The sequence below is a fragment of the Gossypium arboreum genome, chromosome 3 (assembly GCF_025698485.1).
Source record: "Gossypium arboreum isolate Shixiya-1 chromosome 3, ASM2569848v2, whole genome shotgun sequence".
Classification (NCBI taxonomy): Eukaryota; Viridiplantae; Streptophyta; class Magnoliopsida; order Malvales; family Malvaceae; genus Gossypium; species Gossypium arboreum.
Window position 1 is genome coordinate 130,585,347 of NC_069072.1, and position 20,937 is coordinate 130,606,283.

At 34.3% G+C, this 20,937-nt stretch overlaps 3 protein-coding genes and 2 pseudogenes across 3 annotated transcripts; 4 read left to right on the forward strand and 1 right to left on the reverse strand.

The window, feature by feature from the left end:
* Positions 1–1,571: 1,571 nt before the first annotated feature.
* Positions 1,572–1,696, reverse strand: LOC128291034 (U2 spliceosomal RNA; annotated as a pseudogene).
* A 1,041-nt stretch (positions 1,697–2,737) lies between these two features.
* Positions 2,738–3,328, forward strand: LOC108475825 (major allergen Pru ar 1-like; annotated as a pseudogene).
* A 1,480-nt stretch (positions 3,329–4,808) lies between these two features.
* Positions 4,809–5,826, forward strand: LOC108475814 (major strawberry allergen Fra a 1.06-like). Its single transcript, XM_017777789.1, has 2 exons — positions 4,809–4,992; positions 5,531–5,826. The coding sequence occupies exons 1-2, from the start codon at positions 4,809–4,811 to the stop codon at positions 5,824–5,826; spliced, it is 480 nt and encodes a 159-aa protein (XP_017633278.1).
* Positions 5,827–12,693: 6,867 nt separating this feature from the next.
* On the forward strand, positions 12,694–13,353 carry LOC108475185 (secreted RxLR effector protein 161-like). The gene has a single exon (XM_017777172.1). The coding sequence runs from the start codon at positions 12,694–12,696 to the stop codon at positions 13,351–13,353; it is 660 nt and encodes a 219-aa protein (XP_017632661.1).
* A 2,523-nt stretch (positions 13,354–15,876) lies between these two features.
* LOC108474685 (major allergen Pru ar 1-like) lies at positions 15,877–16,823 on the forward strand. The gene is made up of 2 exons (XM_017776682.2): positions 15,877–16,153; positions 16,243–16,823. Exons 1-2 carry the CDS (start codon positions 15,880–15,882, stop codon positions 16,542–16,544), a joined length of 576 nt encoding a protein of 191 aa, XP_017632171.2. The 5' UTR covers positions 15,877–15,879; the 3' UTR covers positions 16,545–16,823.
* Positions 16,824–20,937: the final 4,114 nt, after the last annotated feature.

Sequence of the window (20,937 nt, forward strand, 5' to 3'; positions counted from 1 at the left end):
GAATAGGCAAAGCCAAAGGATCACACCTATCTCCAACTATAGGGTCACGACTCAAAGGATAACCAACCTGAACACAATTGCTAACGGGCCCAAAACCATTTAAATTTCCAGCCCCAAATTCATTATAATTTGCAAGTGGCCTAGGGGGTCCATGATGGGCACCAACCAAATGCGGCCTACTAGGCCCAAGTCTATGCATATGCCCATCCAATGCATGATACAGCCCAGCATAATTTCTATGCACAGACCCACCAAAACACCCATCAGGATGACCAGCTGGAGTTCAATTTGGACTAAAAACATGCTGATTTTGACCAAAACCAAATTGATTTTGACTGAAGGAATGAGTAAATCTCATTATTTGAGTAGTCGGCCCCCAATGCCATCACCAAAATCCCCTTGCATCGCAAGAAGAATCGGAATATTAGAAACTCCTAAAGCCAGCGACGGACAAGAGGCTCCAAGAGAACGATCAGCACCCTACGTCTGAGCCACCACTGATGACCCATCAAAGTCTCGATTAAACCGATAGAAACACTTTTGAGCAAGGTGCCCGATTCTATTGCAGATTGTAATGAATCCTTGGCCGAAAACCTCACCCACAAACACTCGACAGAGGACAACTACCACGAACGGAACCCTCCGGTGCCTGCGACGAAGCACCTTCAACAAGATTGGCATGCATAACCACCTCCTGAATCGCCCGTAACTGTTGATTCTCACACTCGATCAGAGCATCAACGAGGCATTGAAACGACACCAGTTTCGGCTAAAGAGACGCCAAGGAGACGACCGCATCAAAATCAGACGGCAAACCTACGAGCATGACGTGCGTCTTCTTCGCCTCCGAGATTTGAATGCCAGATGCCGCCAATAGAGCACATAGATTTTTAATCTTAGCAACATAATCTTTAATAGACAGTGTACCTTTTTTAAACGAATGAAGTTCATGCTGAATCTAGGATTGTTTTGCACCAGTGTCTGCCGCGAAGAGGCTCGCTGCCGTAGTACACACGTCACATGTTGACCGAGCATCCGTGAAAAAAGACAAACACAAAGAACTAATCGTGGAGAGGAGCCACGACGTAAGCAATTGATCTTGTTGAGCAAACACTTAAGCAGAGGGATTTGGAACAAGAGATCCGTCTGGTGAAGAAACAAATCGCGATGGCTGAGATAACGTGTCATCTACAAACCCTAGCAAACCATAACCACCAAGTATTAGACGTATTTGTTGTCGCCACTGGATGAAGATACTGTCATCTAGCTTCACTACATCATGCCGAGGAAAGGAATTCACCACTTTGTCACCGTGAAACGCAGCACAACCACCATCAGTAGAGGCAGAATCAGCGGAGTTCGTGTGAGCCATAGAACCAGGAATTAAGAGGCGACTGGTACCATGATAGAAGCTTAGCAAAATAGAAAGTTTTTTCAAGAAGGAATGAAGTAAATAATAGAGGTATTATTCTTATTCAATCTTAGCTTCCCTTCAATACAACATACATGACTTATATATAGAAGAAATAATCCTAACTGCTGCTAACAACTCTTTAACAAATACCGACTTTGTTAACTGCCTAACCACCTGCCTTTTCACCACCTACCTTATCACTATAACCTATAACATACCAGATATTAAACTGATAAGAACAGATACTACACTTGATCTTAGCCAAAAGGCCAAGAAAGGTATGCTTTCATTCACCAAGCATCGGGCAATTTAAAGCCTGCTTCTCGCCTATTCTTACGTACTCTTCCTCATGTGGGATTTTATGCGAATCAGTTACAAAAGCCGCCTACTGGTGCTCCTATAAAGACTGAACCCTTCCTGAATAGACTGATTCTGGGCAACTTAGGATTTGATTCAACAACCAAGGCACCATACAACAAGAAAACAACTGTCCTAACCACCAAAACTTTGAAAAACAAACACTGCATTTGCAATTTATAAATCAAACCAAGAATAGGATTATGGCTCTGCTCAAAGAAGCAGCAATGGCAAAAGCATTAGTTGTATCTATGTTGAAATGGAAGTCCTTGTACAACATTGTTTCCCGGATGGAAGTCTTTCGCTTGGGATCATTGCAGACGGACCTTCCCATAAACAAACAGTACACAGTTCTGTATCAGACACCTTTTCTTTCATTATAAAAAGCAAGTTTAGCTTGAATCCCAATCAAAAACATGAACATGCTGCCTCGGTTCGCATGTTACACTCTTCCAGGCAATAGGCAAGCCATCCACAAGTTGTAATTTCAGTGGTTTACTTTCTTCCTTGATTCCGTCTCCTATATCTTTTGTTTTATTATTCTTTTCTATTCTACAGCTTAGGACTCTACAATTTTTGTCCTTTTCATGGAGAATGGGAGAATATAATCTGACTTAACGGATATCTGTTTTCAAGATTTATTATTACATAGTTCTTTCTTTTTAACCTTCTTTTGATATTGGCTGCTTTCAAGATCCATATATTTTGTTCTCCATGATAAGCTTACATCTGTTTCATGTCCAACGATATGTAAGGTCGACGCAAACCGAATCAATTTTGCAAGTTATCTTGGTGATTTCAAACTACATTTAAAATTTCAATAAAATATGAAGAAATTGATCACCTACCTAGGCTTTGAAAGAGCCTAATATTCTTCATTATTCTCACTCTATAAATACTACATCATCCGGTTTACATCTCCACACTCAAAAACACATTCGATCATTTCCTAAAATCGAGAAAATAATGGGTGTTTTCACTTACGAATCTGAGATTATTCTTGCAATCCCACCAGCCAAGATGTTTAAGGCTTGCATCCTTGACGGGACACTCTCATTCCCAAGATTGTTCCTCGGGTTTTAAGAGTGTTGAGTACTTGGAAGGCAATGGCGAGCACAGGAGCATCGGGAAGGTCACCTTTGCACAAGGTTATTTAGCTTATTTATTTAACTTCATATTTTGAGGCAAATCTAATATATGATTAAGTTTTGAAGGAAAAAGGATGAAAATGATGTGGTTTTGGACATGTATGTTGCAGAAACCAATTCAATTACATGAAACAGAAGGTAGAAGCATTAGACAAAGAAAAATTTGAGTACATTTACGATTGTGATTGAAGGCGATCCATTGATGAACATCTTGGACAAAATAACTTACGAAATAAAGTTAGAAGCCTCTCCAGGTGGGGGATCCATATGTAAGACTAGTAGTAAGTATTACACCATTGGTGACATTGAGCTAAATGAAGAGGCAATCAAGGCAGGCAAAGAAAAGGCTTCGGGTGTATTGTTCAACTCCATCGAAGCCTACCTCGTTGCAAATGCTAACGCCTATTGAGATTGCATTCACTACAATGAATATCAAGAAATTGGCCTTCTCCTCTTCTAGCTTTTACTTCTGCAGCAAATGAGCTTCCAATTTCTAATAAAGACTTCATATAAACAAAAGAGCAGACAAATGTATTTACTGAATCTTGTTGTGTGAGATATTCATTGAGAATAAAGAGTTGGCCATCTTTCATCTGAATAATCCTTGTCCTATTAACCACCTTTAATCATTAGTTGCATAAGTTAAATGTTATAGAGCTGGCTCATGGATTAAACACGTGTAGTTCATAATCCATTTACTCAAGACATTTACCTGAAAATTTAACAATTTCAGTTATGATTCCATTATCTGAAAATTTTTCCTCTCATAGTATTTACTACTGCCAGAGGATTCTGGATTAGTCTTGCCAATAATTTTAACCAGACTCATCATTTTGTATATCTGTACTGAAAAAAATCGGTATGCAACACTCAACATTAAGTCTGTATCACATAATGCTAGAATTGATGAATTAAAGGTACTCATTGACTGCAGGAACCTGATAATAGGATAGAAAATGCAAGTGCTGAAGATGGTTTTACGTACCCAACACTTAAAAGTTCTAGGCTATAAAAACTGAAATAGGGTTAAAGTGAGTTTTTGGGAAATTCCTAGGGACAATTAAAGTATAAGATATTCACCTTTTGTTCTATCTTACAAGAACATAACCATGTTAAATTTGGCACATAAATCACTGATCAACTGAATTTCTGGAACCACGTACGGTGGCTGTAATAACATAATATTCAGGATTTCATATTATTACTTTTGCTGCAACATGTTTTATTTCTAGAAAACTAACAAACTATCACCGAAAGTTTCTATGTTTCCCCGACTATTCATTATTCTTGAAGTACCCATACATGGTACTTATGTTATCTGGACATTAGTATGGGGATATGATCCTCATAAGACTCTCTAGATACATGAAACACATAATAAAATTGAAGATAACTACTGTGTTAGATACATACGGCTGTCCGGAAATCTGACTAATTTAGAGTACTGTATTGATTACAATGTCAAAATTGAAGATAACGGTGTTAGACCCAAGGTTTTGATTGCTTAAAATATTAGTGAATTAGAGTCTTTTCTTTTCAATATTCTTCAGAGTTCCAATAATGTTGGTCTCATGATTCAATGATTTGTTGGTGTATGGTAAGCTTGATGTTGTATATTGAAGAGATAAGTAAGATATGTACACAAACCAGAATCATTTGAAAATTTTTAGGTGCTTTTCTCATACTAAAGTACAAAATTTCACTAAATGCCATAAATCCCATAAAATATAAAGAAATCACCAAAGATTCCAGAGGGCCTAAAACTCACAAACAGCTAAATCTTGAAGCTGACACTATAAATACTACAATTATATATCAGATATGTACATCATCGGCAAACATAAAACATATCCTCTGCAAAGTAACCAAATCCCAAATCACTTGAAATCATGGGTGTTTTCACATATGAATCGGTGGTTATTACAGCGATCCCACCAGTAAAGATGTTTAAGGCTTGCATCCTTGATGGCGACACTCTCATTCCCAAGATTGGTCCTCAGGCTTTTAAGAGCGTTGAGTACATTGAAGGCAATGTTGAGGCTGGTAGCATCAAGAAGGTCACCTTTGGAGAGGGTCTGCTCATTTATATAAGTTTGAATCATATACATATATGTGTTGGAACAAAGGCAGCAAGCAAGCAAAAACAAAAACAAAATCAAAAGAACTAAAGCAAAAACGAGAGAGAGAGTAGAGTTTAAACAAGAAGATAACTGAAAAACTCACATAATTTCATTGATAATTTGAAAATATATGTAACTTACATTGCAATTGGACAGTTACCTAATGATGTAACTGCTCCCACTAATACATAACAAATACAATCTTTGAATTACATACAAAAGTAAGCTGACATATCAGCCTTTACATCAAGTTCAAATCAAAACTAATCCTACCAACTTTGATAACAAGTTACAAGTTACATGTCAACTTGAACTAACAAGTTACAATTGGACCAAAATGAATCAAACTAGCTGCTACACTTGGTTCAACTCCAATGGTTTGCTTGATGAGCTGCTGCTGGTCACATGTTGCATTGCAGGCCAATGCTCAACAATATGTATATTAAGTCTGAAGGGAAAAGGGTGAAATCTATGTGTTTTTCTTCATGCAGGAAGCCAATTCAAATACATGAAGCAGAAGGTTGAAGCAATAGACAAGGAGAATTTTGTGTACATTTACAGTATGGTTGAAGGTGATGCATTGATGAACAAGCTTGAGAAAATCACTTACGAGACAAAGTTAGAGGCCTCTCCAAATGGGGGATCCGTATGCAGGACTACTAGTAAGTATTATACCATTAGTGACTTTGAGCTCAAGGAGGAGGGAATCAAGGCTGGCAAATACAAGGCTCTAGGAACATTCAAGGCTATTGAAGCCTACATGCTGGAAAATCCTAACGCCTATTAAAAATATGCCAATATTGAGATTGCATCCACTGTATGCAACGAATATCAAACAACTGCCTTTTTTCTTCTAGTTTTTGGTGTTACAGCGTACCACCTTCAAACTGCTAATAAGAGTTCATAGTTTGCCCTGGTTACCAGGAAGCTTGAACTGAAATGTAAAGCATGTAATAATCAGAAGAGCATCCAATGTATTTAAGAAGAAATTTGAAACTAAATAGTTCGTCATCTTTCAAGTTTAAGAAGAAATTTGAAACTAATTTTGACAAATATTCCTTAAAATTCAACCTGGAAGAGAAACTATATTGACACATATGCTTCATACATTTACTCAAAATTTGAGTAATTTCAGTCATAATTCTATGATCCAAAAATTGTTCCTCTCACAGTACTAAAATCAAGTCTTTAACTACTGCTAGAGGACTGTGGATTATTACCATCAATAACTTTTCATTTTATATATATGTTGAAGTTGGCATGCATGCAGCAGATAAAACAACCAAGGAGCAGACCATGCAACATAAGTTATGCTGATGAAGTATGAAGAAGCAGATCAAGCTACACTTACAGCACACAAAGTACATACAGTCCAAGTTATGTGGATGAAATATGAAGATTAAGCTGCTGTAGTATTTCTGGATGAAGTACACGCAGCTACTGAAGTTGATGCTACTGTTCAATTTCAGTTTCATTTTGTTACTTTAAGTAATATTTTGTAACTTAGTTAAATTAAAACTAAGTAGGTAGTGTATTTAATGTTATTGGGTGCTGATAAGATTGATAGATCAGCTTACCTAATTGAGCAAGTTGATTTGCAAGTTGCAATGTACAAGGGGTGCAAGTAAGTCTAAAAATAGTAAATATGTTAAAGCTGACCAGCTTATGACTGGTATATGTATTGGCAGTATGCCATTTTTTTTAATCAATGAATTTCAATAGAAATCATTCAAGAAAAATACTCTCAATTTTTGCTTTCATAGTTCAAGCCAGATTCTGTTCATTTGCTAAAAAACCTTCAGACTTGAATTTCAAAGTTTTGTCATACTTTATCCGGATTTATTACGTTGCTACTCAAGTTCTTGACTGAGCTTCATACTTCCTCCGGATAAATTATTCAAAAACCCAACAATTGGTATCTAGTGCCTTATTCTTCGTGGACTTGTCATTTTTTTTTATCCTTAGAACCATGTCTTCATCAAGATTCTCACCAGCGCCACCACCAGTGTTCAATGGAAAAGGCTATCACATATGGGTAGTAAAAATGAAGACTTACCTACAGGCATTTGACCTATGGAAGGTTATCAACTCAGAAGCTGAACCAGCACCACTAAGAGCTAACCCAACAGTGGCTCAGATCAGACAACATTCAGATGAAAGAACCAAAAGGCACAAAGCCATGTCATGTATCCAAAACAGTATGTCTGATGTGATTTTCACAAGAATCATGGCTTGTGAGTCACCAAAGCAGGTCTGGGATAAGTTAAAGGAGGAGTTTCAAAGGACTGAAAGAACAAGGCAGCAATAGTTACTGAATTTAAAAAGGGACTTTGAAAACTTGAATATGAAAGATGAAGAAATAGTTAAGCAATATTCAGACAGAATCATGGTTATAGTAAATAGCATAAGGCTACTTGGAGAACAGTTTAGTGAAGCAAGAATTGTGGAAAAGGTGATCTCAACCTTGCCTGAAAGGTATGAGGCAAAGATCTCATCTCTTGAAGACTCGAAGGACCTGACCAACATTTCATTGACAGAGCTGATCAATGCTCTTTATGCTCAAGAGAAAAGGAGAGCAAGTAGACTGGAGGAGCATCAAGAAGGTGCCTTCCAAGCTAAAAGCAGACCAGCCACAAATTCCTCTGCCGACAAGGGGAAGAAAACTTGGAAAGATAAGCCTAGAACAGATGGTGGAAGAAAATATCCACCTTGTCCACACTGCAAAAGGCTAAGTCATCCGGGTGAAGTATGTTGGTTTAAGCCTGAAGTGCAGTGAAAAATCTGCAAAAAGATGGGCCATGCAGATAAAGTTTGCAAAAACAAAAGCAAACAGAGGCCAAATCAACCTCAACAGGCAAGAGTTGAAGCTTGAGTAGCAGAAGAAGGTAGTGACCAAGAAGAGCAAGTCTTTGTTGTCTCTTGCTCATCTACCAAAAGAAAAGCCACAAAAGGTTGGTTGATTGACAGTGGATGCACAAACCACATGACTCCGGATGCTGCTATCTTCAAGTCAATATTCAAAAAAAATGTGAAGGTTGGAAATGGACATTTCATCAAAGCAGAAGGCAAAGGAGATGTTCAAATTGACACTTCTACAGGTACCAAACTTGTTTCAATTGTACTTTTGGTGCCTGAAATAGATAGAAACCTGCTCAATATAGCTCAGTTGCTAGAAAAGGGCTACTCTATGGTTTTCAAAGGCAAGGAGTGCCTAATCAATGATCCAAATGGATCCAAGCTCATGACAGTGACCATGGCTGACAAAAGCTTTGTTGTGAACTAGAATAAGAGCTCAAACAGTGCCTATATAGCTGTTCAAAATGAATCCAAGCTGTGGCATAAAAGACTTGGCCATGTCAACTACAACTCAATGACTCAGCTAACCAAAGAAGATTTGGTTGAAAACTTCACTAACTCAGTTGAAAAGGAAGAAGTTTGTGAAGTATGTCAGCTAGGAAAACAAGCTAGACTACCATTTCCTACGAACAAAGCTTGGAGAGCTTCTGAAAGACTGCAACTTGTACACACTAATGTGTGTGGTCCAATGAAGACTCAATCTATGAATGGCAGCAGGTATTTCATCCTATTCATTGAAGATTACTCGAGATATTGCTGGATTTATTTTTTGAAACAGAAATCAGAAGTGGCTTCAGTATTTTTGAAGTTTAAAGCTGCAGTAGAGACTGAAACAAGTTGCAAGTTAAAGATATTGAGGTCTGATAATGGGACTGAGTATACTTCATCCGGGTTACATACGTTTTGTGATGAAGCATGCATCAAACACCAGCTCACCAACACTTATACACCTCAACAAAATGGTGTAAGTGAAAGAAAGAATAGAAGCTTGATGGATATGGCCAGGTGCCTAATGTTTGAAAAAAATTTGCCTAAGACATTTTGGGCAGAAGCAGTTAACACTGCAGTTTACCTCCAAAACAGGCTCCCAACCAAGGCTTTGGCTCAGAAAACTCCATTCGAGGCCTGGTTCTGGTTCAAACCATCACTGGCTCACCTAAGAGTCTTTGGATGTGTATGTTATGCTCATGTTCCAACAGTAAAAGGAGACAAGCTTGCTAAGAAAGCTCAACCTGGTATTCTGGTGGGCTACAGTAGTATCAAAAAGGGTTATAGGATACTTGATCCTTCAACAAACAAGGTCTCTGTGAGCAGAGATGTAACGGCCTAATTTTCAGTGGTGTCGGAAATGGTGATTTGAGATCACTAAATTCGACAAATAAGATTGAACAAGATAGTAATTTAATATTTATGAGTCAAGTAAGAATTTAGAAGAATTTGTGAAATGGTGAAATTAGTGAATTAAAAGAATTTATTAGGTCAAGCGGGTCAAAAATGAGGTATCGAGACCTCAAAGTTGAAAATCGAGCTATAAATATTTTTATAAATATTTATGGAGTGTCATTGAGTTAGTATTAAAGTTTCAGTTAGAAAATTTTAACGTTTGGATGGCTAATTAATTAAAAGGACTAAATTGAAAATAGCACAAAATTTGTTAAATTGTGAGTAAATAGATTAAGTATTTAAAAGATGGATTTAAAGAGCAATTAGACCCAAAGGTTAATGGCTGGACGGTTTGGGTATGAAATAAGCAAGAAAACAATGTGAACAAGGGCAAAATTGGAAATAGATAAAAGTTAATAGTTAAATAATGATGTAATTGAAAAATCTAGACATTTCTTCATATTTTCTCAGCCAAAACGCCATAGAAGGTCTGGAGAAAGCTGGTTTTCATATTTTACATCAATTGAGTTTAATTCTTGCTTTTTCTTGATAATTTTATGTTTTTATGACTTTTACAATTAGGTCCACTTGTAGAATTCATTAGTTTTTGATTTTATGGGTGAAATTGGAAGTTACCCTGGATGGATAAGGGAATTTTATGATGAATTATTATGAAATTTAAGTTCTAATTCCATATTAAGGTGGTTTTATTAAGTGATTTTGATAGGAAATGATATTTAGGACCTAATTGTGAAAAAGTTGTGAATTGAAGGTTGCTGTTCAAATTCAGAATATAAAAGGTTTTGAAATAGTTTATAATGATAAAATAAAGTGTTAATTGAGAAAAATTAGTTCAATTGATGGGTGAATTGAGCAGGGATTAAATTGTGAAAACTATAAATTTTGGGGTAAAAGTGAAATTTCGAAATTTGAACAGCATAAATTGTGAAGTGAAATAGAAATCAAATAAATGCTAATGAGTAGAAATATTTTATATTATAGATCAAGAATCCAAAGAAGAACGAGGAAAAGAAAAAGTTGCGAATAGTCCCTAAATTTCAATATCTTCTACAAATTAGCGGGTAAGTTCATATGGTTGTATTTAGATGTTTATTTGTGAATGATTGAAGTTTATAATGTGTTATTATATACTAATTTGTTGTGGGATTGTGTAGATTTTGTTAATGAAAGAATAAATGTGGAAATGCAAATTAGGAAAACGCAGGATTGAGTAATGCGTCAGTATCGTGACGTATGGTGAATTGACGGATAAGACCATGGTTGTTCCATGGCAAAGTGTGAAATGTAGGTATGGTATCATCCATACTGAATTGTGAAATGTAGGTATGGTATTATCCATTCTGAGCTGTGAAATGTAGGTATGGTATTATCAAATCCATACTGAGTTAAGAAATGTAGGTATGGCATTTCCCATACCGAGTTGAAAAATGTAGGTATGGTATTTCAATGAGGAAAACCATACTGAGTTGTGAATCGTGGCATTGAGCAAGGACGTACTCAATTTCGTAAGCCGTTTCCTAATTTGATTATAAGAAATAAAAGAGAAGTGATCCAAATGAAAGAGATTGAGTAGTTGTTACTGTTGAGCTCAACTATGTGAATTATTATAACAATGGTCGTGAATCGCAGGAAACTTTAGTAAAATGTTTTGGTATTGTTTGGAAATATTATGTTTGGTAAGCATTACTTTTAACCTATGAACTTACTAAGCTTCAATAAGCTTACTTGTGTGTGTTTAATATTTTTATGTAGATTGACTTGAAGTGAAGTGGGTAGATCGGATCAACACAACAAAGCACACTATCCAGATCAATTCCGGTAGCTTTTGTTTTATGTTTGAAGATTTATATGGCATGTATAGAGTTTAAATGAAATGAAGTAAAGATGTTATAAACTAGTTAACAACATTTTGTATTAAAACAGTTTTTGGTTAGTAGCAGTAGTTTGAGTTTGAAAATTTACCATAAATCATGGAAATCTAATTAGAGGTTGAATAAAATATTAAATTAAATCTTATTGAATCTAGTTTCACATAGAAGAAACGGTGTAAGCAAAAGGCTTTCATAACAGGAGATATTTGAATTTTTGTGAGACAAGGTCAGAGTGATTTTGAACTCCCCTGTTCTAATTTATAAAAATCATTAAAAATTGTAAACAAATAATTAGGAGTCATACTATATATGTATGGATTCCTTATTGAGTCTATTTTTAATAGAAATAAACGTCTTGGTTATTTGAATTCTGTACATGGAGAAATTTGGTTCGTAGTGAATAGGGGTCAGAGCAGCCGAACCCTAAAACAGGGGAGACTTCAACTAATAAACTGTACTAATTGGACCAACCAAAAATTCTAGAAAAAAATTAGTAAGTAGATATATGAGCCTAGATTTGGGGAAAATTTACGGATTTGGATTTCGAGTTTTGTAACTCGAGATATGATTTTTTGCATCTGTAACGCAGTTGGACAGCTTATGCAGAAAGTGTGATATAAATTGTTTGAATTTGTTTAAGTGCTCAAATAAGTTTAGTAATGCCTCGTGCTCGACTCCGGTGACGGTCTCGGGTAAAGGGGGCGTTACATTTTGTTGTATTCGATGAGAAGGCAAGTTGGAACTGGGATAAAAATGAACTAGAAACTGCTGCTGAAGATTTGATGACAGATCAGGCTGAAGCTGATCAAAATGGTCCTGAAATAGACATTGATGATGAACCAGTCAGAGGCACTAGACCATTGGCTGATATTTATGAAAGAGCTCATGTGGCTACTATTGAACCAAGCTGCTTTGAAGAAGCTGAAGCTCATCAAGGCTGGAAATAGGCAATGGCTAATAAAATCAGTATGATTGAGAAGAATCAGACCTAGTAGCTAGTTGAAAGGCCACTCAATAGAAAATTTATTGAAGTGAAGTGGGTGTTTAGAGCCAAGCATAATGCTGATGGAAGCTTGAACAAACTGAAAATAAGGCTGGTTGTAAAAGGGTTCAGCCAAAAGTATGGCATTGACTACTTTGAAACCTTTGCACCAGTGGCTAAGCTTGACACCATAAGGCTGCTAGTTGCCTTAGCAGCACAATTGTAATGGAAAATCCATCAGCTCGATGTGAAGTCAGCCTTTCTCAATGGTCTCCTTGAAGAAGAGATATATGTTGAGCAGCCTGAAGGCTTCAAAATTGTTGGTTAAGAAGACAAGCTGTACAAACTAAAGAAAGCCTTGTATAGCTTGAAACAGGCTCCAAGAGCCTGGTATAGCAGGATCGATGGCTATCTAGCTAACCTTGGATTTGAAAGAAGCATCAGTGAACCTACTTTGTATGTGAAAAAGTAAGGTAGTGAAACTCAACTGATAGTGTCTCTATATGTTGATGATTTGTTAGTAATAGGAGGAGACCAAGCAATGCTGACAGACTTCAAGTGCAAAATGCAACAAGTGTTTGAGATGTCTGATTTGGGACAAATGTCTTACTTCCTTGGCATGGAAGTATCCCAAACTCAGCAAGAGATCTTCCTAAGTCAAAAGGCTTTTGCCTTAAAAATTCTAAACAAATTCTCCATGCTGAATTGCAAAGCAACAAGTACACCAGTTGCCATTGGAGAGAAACTATCAAGCCAAGGCAATTTTGAGAAGGTTAGTGAATCAACATATAGAAGTCTAGTTGGATGTTTGCTCTATTTAACTGCCACTAGACCAGACATTATATTTGCTATAAGTTTGCTTTCAAGATTTATGCATTGCTGCAATAAAAAGCACTTTCAAGCTACCAAAAGAGTTCTCAGGTACATCAAAGGTACTAAGAGCTATGAAATGTTCTTTAGCAAAGTTGAAAATATGAAATTAATTGGCTATGCTGATAGTGATTGGGCTGGATCGATAGATGATATGAAGAGTACCTCAGGGTATCTATTCACCCTTGGTTCAACCATTTTTTGCTGGAGTTCAAAGAAGCAAACTGTTGTTGCTCAATCAACTGCTAAAGCAGAGTATGTGGCAGCTGCAGGAGCTGTCAACCAAGCCATTTGGCTAAGAAAAATAATGGCCAATTTAAATCAACACTAAAGGGAAGCAACAGAGATCAATTGTGACAACCAATCTACTGTTGGAATTGCAAAAAATCCAGTGTTCCATGGGAGAACGAAACACTTCAAGATCAAGTTTCACTTTATTAGAGAGATGGAGCAAGCTCAAGAAGTAAAGCTGATTTATTGCAGTTTTGAAGAACAACTTGCTGATATTCTAACAAAGCCCCTTAGTGTGTTAAGATTTGAATATTTAAGAGCCAAAATGGGAGTTTGCAGCATGCTAGCCAAGAAGGAGTGTTGAAGTTGGGATGCATGCAGTAGATAAAGCAACCAAGGAGCATACCATGCAACATAAGTTATGCGGATGAAGTATGAAGAAGCAGATCAAGCCACATTTATAGCACACAAATTACATACAATCCAAGTTACGTGGATGAAGTATGAAGATCAAGCTGCTGTAGTATTTCTGGATGAAGTACATGCAACTACTGAAGTTGATGCTACTGTTCAATTTCAGTTTCATTTTGTTACTTTAAGTAATATTTTGTAACTTATTTAAATTAGAACTAAGTTTTAATGTTACTAGGTGCTGATAAGATTGATAGATCAGCTTACCTAATTGTGCAAGTTGATTTGCAAGTTGCAATGTGCAAGCGGTGCAAGTAAGTCTAAAAATAGTAAATATGTTAAAGCTGACCAGCTTATGACTCGTATATGTATTGGCAGTATGCCATCTTTTTTAATCAAAATTTCAATAGAAATCATTCAAGAGAAATACTCTCTCAATTTTTGCTTTCATAGTTGTTCAAGCCAGATTCTGTTTGTTTGCTAAAAAACCTCCAGACTTGAATTTCAAAGTTTTGTCATTCTTTATCCGGATTTATTACGTTGTTGCTCAAGTTTTTTACTGAGCTTTAACTTCCTCCAGATAAATTATTCAAAAACCCAGCAATATCTATAGTGGAAATATATCTATATCCAAAACTCATTATCAAGTCCAGGTAACATAATGAAAGAAATGATAAATGGAAGGTACCCATTGACTGCAGCAACCAATAACTCAATAGGAAAATTGAAGTGCTGAAGATGGTTTGAATTACCCAACACTGAAATGGGGTTAAAGAGAGTTTTAGGGAAGATTTCACCATTTGTTCTATCTATCTTAGAAGATAAGTGCTAGGAGTAACATGTTTTAATCTCATTTTTAATACTTATTTTATGCTCTTAATCCTTTAAATTCATATTTTTATACTTAAGAGAGTATTTGGAAATAAAAAGAACGAAAATCAGAAAAATCAGAGTAAGGTACAGGAGCCACACGGGCTGATCCTTTCATATGGCCGTGTGAGCCACACGGAATGCCACACGGTTATGTGGCAAGTCATATCGATTTCATGAATTAGCACTCTAAATTGCTATGATATTCTATGTTAAGATATAAAAAACATTTTTTGTTTTCATAATTAATAACAACCTTATAATCTATATGAAAATGAAAGCATTTAACAAAAAAGGGGGGATTGTGTATATGAATGGATTTAAGAAAGAAAGACAAGTTATTGATTTGTGAAATGTAAAAGTAAATGTAAAAGGAAATGCACATCAAGGTAAATATTATTACTATTTTGCTAACTTAATATTATTATCATTAAGTTAAGAGACTCTTGACCACATTCATCTATATTATTACTTAATAAAAATTTAAAGGGTAAACTATTTAAATAACCACCCAAGTTTTAACGCAGTATTGTTTTAGTTATTTAATTTTTTATTAATTTAATTACTTCTATAGCTCGATTTCATTTTTAATCACTCTATTATTAAAATGTTTTGGTCATTAAGCAAATGTATATGTAACATTATTTTGAATAATATAATATTTAAAAATATATATGAAACTCTTTATATGGATTAGATTTGAAAATGAAGCATTTTAAAAATGGGGATAAATTATATATGAACTTTGATTTAATAATTTGACATATGAACTTTAATTTGATACAATTATATATATGAAACTTTGACTATGGTTCAAATATATATATAAAACTTTAATTTTGATTCAATCATGCTCATTTAAAGAAATAAATACATCAATTTATTTTTATATTCTATAAATATAATTATATCGTACATCAATAAATCATGTTTATTTAAAGAAATAAAATGATTATATACTTATGTAATAATTAAAAATTATAAATATTATACAAAAACATTCAAACACATTTCTATCCGAGTTATTTACCATTTTGATTCTTATATTTAAAATAATAATTCCAATAACCAATTTATGGACATTTATGAAATTTTGTTTCACATTGCTTTCTAGATTGTCAAGCATTTGACTGTAATTTTGATATCTCGGTTACAAGGATTGTATGAAAAACGAGTTCGCCGCCTTTTGTTTGCATTGAAAACTAGCCGCCGCCGCATAATATGCAGAGAAGAGGAATAAAATTACATTCTTTATGCAAGGTGGTATTATTTTGTCTATTTCTTTGTCAATCAATCTTATCCAATGAAGAATAAGATGGAAATGAAATGTGAGTGTATAAATAGCATGTTAGTTTCTCATTTCTTCCCATATCGAATAGCATCAGTTCATAATATTTGTGTTGAATCATTTTGTTTGTATAATTTGAAGAGAAAAATGGGTGGTTTTGCAAAAGAAGTAGAGGTTAGTACATCACTTCCCCCAGCCAAGGCATTTAAGGCATTTGCTGAAGATCTGGACACCCTATTGCCCACAGTTGCCCCACAAGCAATCAAGAGTGTGGAGCGCCTTGAAGGAGATGGTGGCCCTGGAACTATAAAGAAGATCACCTTTGCTGAAGGTAATTTAATTACTTAAAAACGGTAAACTACAAATTTAGATTATCTTTCTTCACATACCAATGTGCTTGTGGGGTGATAACAAATGCAGGGTATGGATTCAGTTATGCGAAACACAGGGTTGATGTGTTGGACAAAGACAACTTCTTGTACACTTACGTTGTGATCGAAAGCGACTTTTTTAACAACACGGTGGAGAAAATCAGCTACGAGACAAAGTTTGTAGCAGCAGCAGATGGAGGAACAAGTATTAAGGTAACTACCACGTTTTACACCATTGGTGACAATCAGATTACTCCAGACCTAATGCTCCAAATCAAGGAAGCATCCGAGAAGCGAGCCCTTATTTTGAAGGCTATTGAAAATTATGTGTTGGCAAATCCCGATGTCTGATTTGTCTTACCCAAAAAACTGTATTTGATTTGGGTAGTAACTCGTTTGTCTCTCTGGATTTCATCATTTCTATTTCCATTGTAATAAAAGTCTTTTCAGTTGTTATCATCTTTCATATATACTTGAAACCAATGTTTTATGGTTCATGACACTAACACACTTATTATTTGTAAACCTCTAGCTTTTGTTTGTGTTTTTAAGGTTGGATTTATAGTTTTGTTAATTACTTATGTACTTTTTCATGTTTCTATATATGGGATCTTTTGCTTGGTTACTAAACTCTTAAGAGGGTTTTTAGAATCTCTTTTGTGTCTAACACTGTGGAAAAAAGTTGACATCAGGAGTCTATTTTATACTTCATTTTTTGTTACTCCTAAATTATTTAACTTGAAGATATGTATAATGGCCTAAATTTTCAATGGTGTCGGAACAGTGATACGAGATCACTAAATCCGACTTTAGTGAATATAAATTAAATGTGAAGTTAGGAAAATTTTTGAAATAGCGAATAGTGTACTAGAAATAAATATTAAAATAATTAGAATCGGAAACGAGGTATCGAGACTTTGAAAATTTTAAACCTAGCCATAAATATTTTTATAAATGTTTATGGAGTGTTAATAAGTTAGTATTAAAGTTTCGTCAATAAATTTTAAAGTTTCGATAGTTAATTGAATAAAAAGGACTAAATTGTAACAAATGTAAAATTATGGAAAATGATTAAATAGCTTAAATGATAAAAGAAAGAGGGTTTAAAAGGCAAATAGACCCAAGGTCTATTTGGGTTAGACGGCAAGGGCATGAAATCAGCAAGAAAATAAGGAGAATTAAGGGTAAAATTGGAATATTGCAAAAATTTACTTAATAAAGCTAGGACTAAAGTGGAATTATCTAGATTTCTCTTTATTTTTATGCATTCTCATTAGCAAAAACACCATATAAGGGTTTCATTAAGTTGGTTTTTCATATTTTTACTGCAAGTAAGTTCAATTCTTGATTATTTCTTGAAATTTTTGTGTTTTTGTGACTTTTACAACTAGGTCCATTTGTTGAATTCATTAGTTTTTGATTCTATGAAAGAAATTTAAAGTTTCTATGAATATATTCTGGAATTATATGATGATTTAGCATGGAATTAGAGCTTTAAATTGTTTATATGCAGATTTTATTGAAAGAATTGAATAAAAAGTGAATGTTTGGGACCTAATGGTGAAAGAGTTTGAAGTTAGGGTTTTATGTGGAAATTCTGAATTTAAATAGTTGTGAAATAACTTATAATGTCTAGGCAAAGTATTAATTGGGAAAAAAATAGTTTAATAGAGGGGTTAGTTGAGCAAGGACTGAATTGTATGAACTATGAAATTTGGGGCAAAATGGAAATCAACATTTTTCACTAAAACAGTTATGGACAACAACAATAGTCTAATTTTGAAAAATCACCAAAAATTTTAGAAATCGAATTAGAGGATGAATAAAATATGAAATTAAAGCTTATTAAGTCTAGTTTCTTATAGAAGAAATGGTGTAAGCAACGGAATTGTAAATCATGAGATATAATAGATTTTGTGAGACAAGATCAGAATGATTTCGAGTTCCCCTGTTCTGACTTTGGAAAATCATAAAAAATTGGATAAAAATAATTAGGGTTATATTTTTAAAATCCTCAATGAGTCTATTTTCAAGAAAAAGAAACGGAAACATCATCCGAATTCTGTAAAAGGAGATAATTAATTTTTAATGAGGAAGGGTCTGAACTGTTAGATAGTAGAACAGGGGTGACTTTAAAGAATAAACTGTACTTATTGGCTAAACCACAAATTCTGAAAATGTTATCATAAGAAGATATGTGAGTCTAATTTCAGGAAAAATTAGTGGATTATAATTTTGAGTTCTGTAGCTCAAGATAAAAATAATTTAGTGACTATGATACGGATGGACAGCATTGGAATATACATAAGTAAATAGTGAAATTATAGATAATGTTACTTATAAGCGGGTTATAAACATCAAGAATGTGAAATAGAGTGAAGATGAAGTCAATACTGATAAGTGAATGATTTTACAATGATAGATCGAGAACCCGAAGCAAGTCGAGGAAAAAAAAAGTAGCTAATTAGTCCCTGAACTTTCACAAATTTTGCAAATCGACTCAGGTAAGTTTATGTGGTTGAAATTTAATGATTAAATGTTAATGTTATGAATTATATAATGTATGATGAGATATATTTATTGATGAATAGAGAATAAAATAACTACCCGAAAACCGACAAAATGATCAAATTGAGCGGAACGTCAGATTTGAGTACTTCTGATCAGTGACAAGTGATAAGTGGTAGCCTCAGCTACACTTATCTGATCAGTGACAAGTGACAAGTGATAAATGTGATCCTTGTAAGACCGTGGCAAGATTATGACTTCAAAAAGTGATAAGTGACCATACGCAAGACCATAGTTATACTATGGCAAAGTGGAAGTGAAGTACTCAATTTTCTGTAACTGTTCCCTAATTTGATTAAGAATGGTATGTGACAAATGGGCCCAAAAGAATTAAAGGAAATGGATAAGTGGTAGTGAGTTTATACAAGGGAACTCACTAATGATTGTGGTTGACAGGTGAACTTAATAATTGTGTATATTGTATACGTGTATAAATATTTGGTAAGATTTATGTTTTATGTCTATGAACTTACTAAGCTCCTATAAGTTTACTTGAGTGTATTCAATGTCTCTTGTAGATTGATGCGAAAATATACGGAGGATCGGATCAACACTGAGGATCACACTATCCAGATTATCTCCTGTAGTTTTTCTTTGTAAATTTCTTTGTTGATTTATATGGCATGTATATAGTTTGATGATTAAGTAAATGCTAAGACTTGTTTAATGAATATGTATTAAAGTAAAGAGTAATGAATATGCTAAATGGTATAAGTATAATAGAAGTATGATTTAGTATGAAATTGGTTGAAATGAATTGGTTGGTTTGAATTGGTCTTGGTTTTAAAATTGCAGGGAAGGTTAGATATTTATAAAGAGGTTATATTAAGCTTATTTTAAAAAAAACTTTGAGATTTTGTGAAAAATTCCCTATGGTTTCGATTTAATTCTGATTTGGTCCCGAAGTATGTTCTGGGCTTTGGAGGCCCATCTAAAGGACGTCATGACATGTTTTAGTAAATGATTAGTGTTTAACTCGTAATAACGGAAAATTAATTCGGTAAACTCCGGTAATGCCTCGTACCCTATTCTGACGACGAATACGGGTAATGGGTGTTACAATATGAGGAAAGAAAGACAATTTATTGCTTTATGAGATGTAAAAGGAAATACATATGAAGGTAATTATTAAATATTGTGTTTACTATTTGATAAAAGCTTACAATTTTTTATAACAATGCTTAAACTTTCTACAAAACAAATATTTGAATAAACTTTATTCAAAGCAAATAACTAGTTAGAAAAAGGTAGGAATGGACATTTTTTCTAGGTATTTAAATCAAGTTTGAATTTTGATGTCATCATTGTTGGGAGTATTTTACCTAAATATTACCTTACCCGAACAAGATTATTCTTAAACTATAAAACGGACAAGGACACATGTACTTATACCAAAAAATAAAAACAAATTTCATTCAAATATTCTTATTCTATAATTAAAATTTTTTATTTCATGCGAAAATATATTTATATGTTAGGCTTTTTAATTATGAATGTTAAAATATGACAAGGCTTGTTTTTATTGGTGATATTCATTAGAATGGGAAGTTACCTTGTGGATGGTGGGGTAGGATCCCAAACTCTACAACAACAGTGGACGTAATATATGGAGAAACACACACAATGGGGAATTTAGGGTCAAAATTGTGGTCTCTTAAAATGCCTTTCAAAGTAGTAATGTTAGAACAATGAACTCGTGTCTCCCATGCAAAGTGGAAATTCAAAGAAGAATTGGATCAGCTGAGACGAACTGTGCCATCTGTCTTGAGGAAGATGAAAGTAAATATCACGTACGCTATTGGTCATTTTTCTCTTCTAGTTTATAATTTTGAATTGGTGGTTCATATGAACTTCAGATTGCTAATAAAGAATCAATAATTTACTCTGATTACCGGGAAGCTTGAGCTGAAATGCGTGAAGCCTGTAATTAATAAATAAAAAGCATCCAATTTATTTACTAAATCTATCAAGATTTGTATATTGAATATTATGCGCTACGTGTTGAATTTAGATTTTCGATTGATTCTGGTTTTTCTTTATTTTATTCCCTAAGAAAACACAACAATCAACTAACCATTGAAGAACAATTTGTGAAACTAGAAAGCTACACCTGGAACTTAAAACCATTAACTTTGCACCTAGAAGTGATAATTGAAAATTCTGGTACTGGAATTAG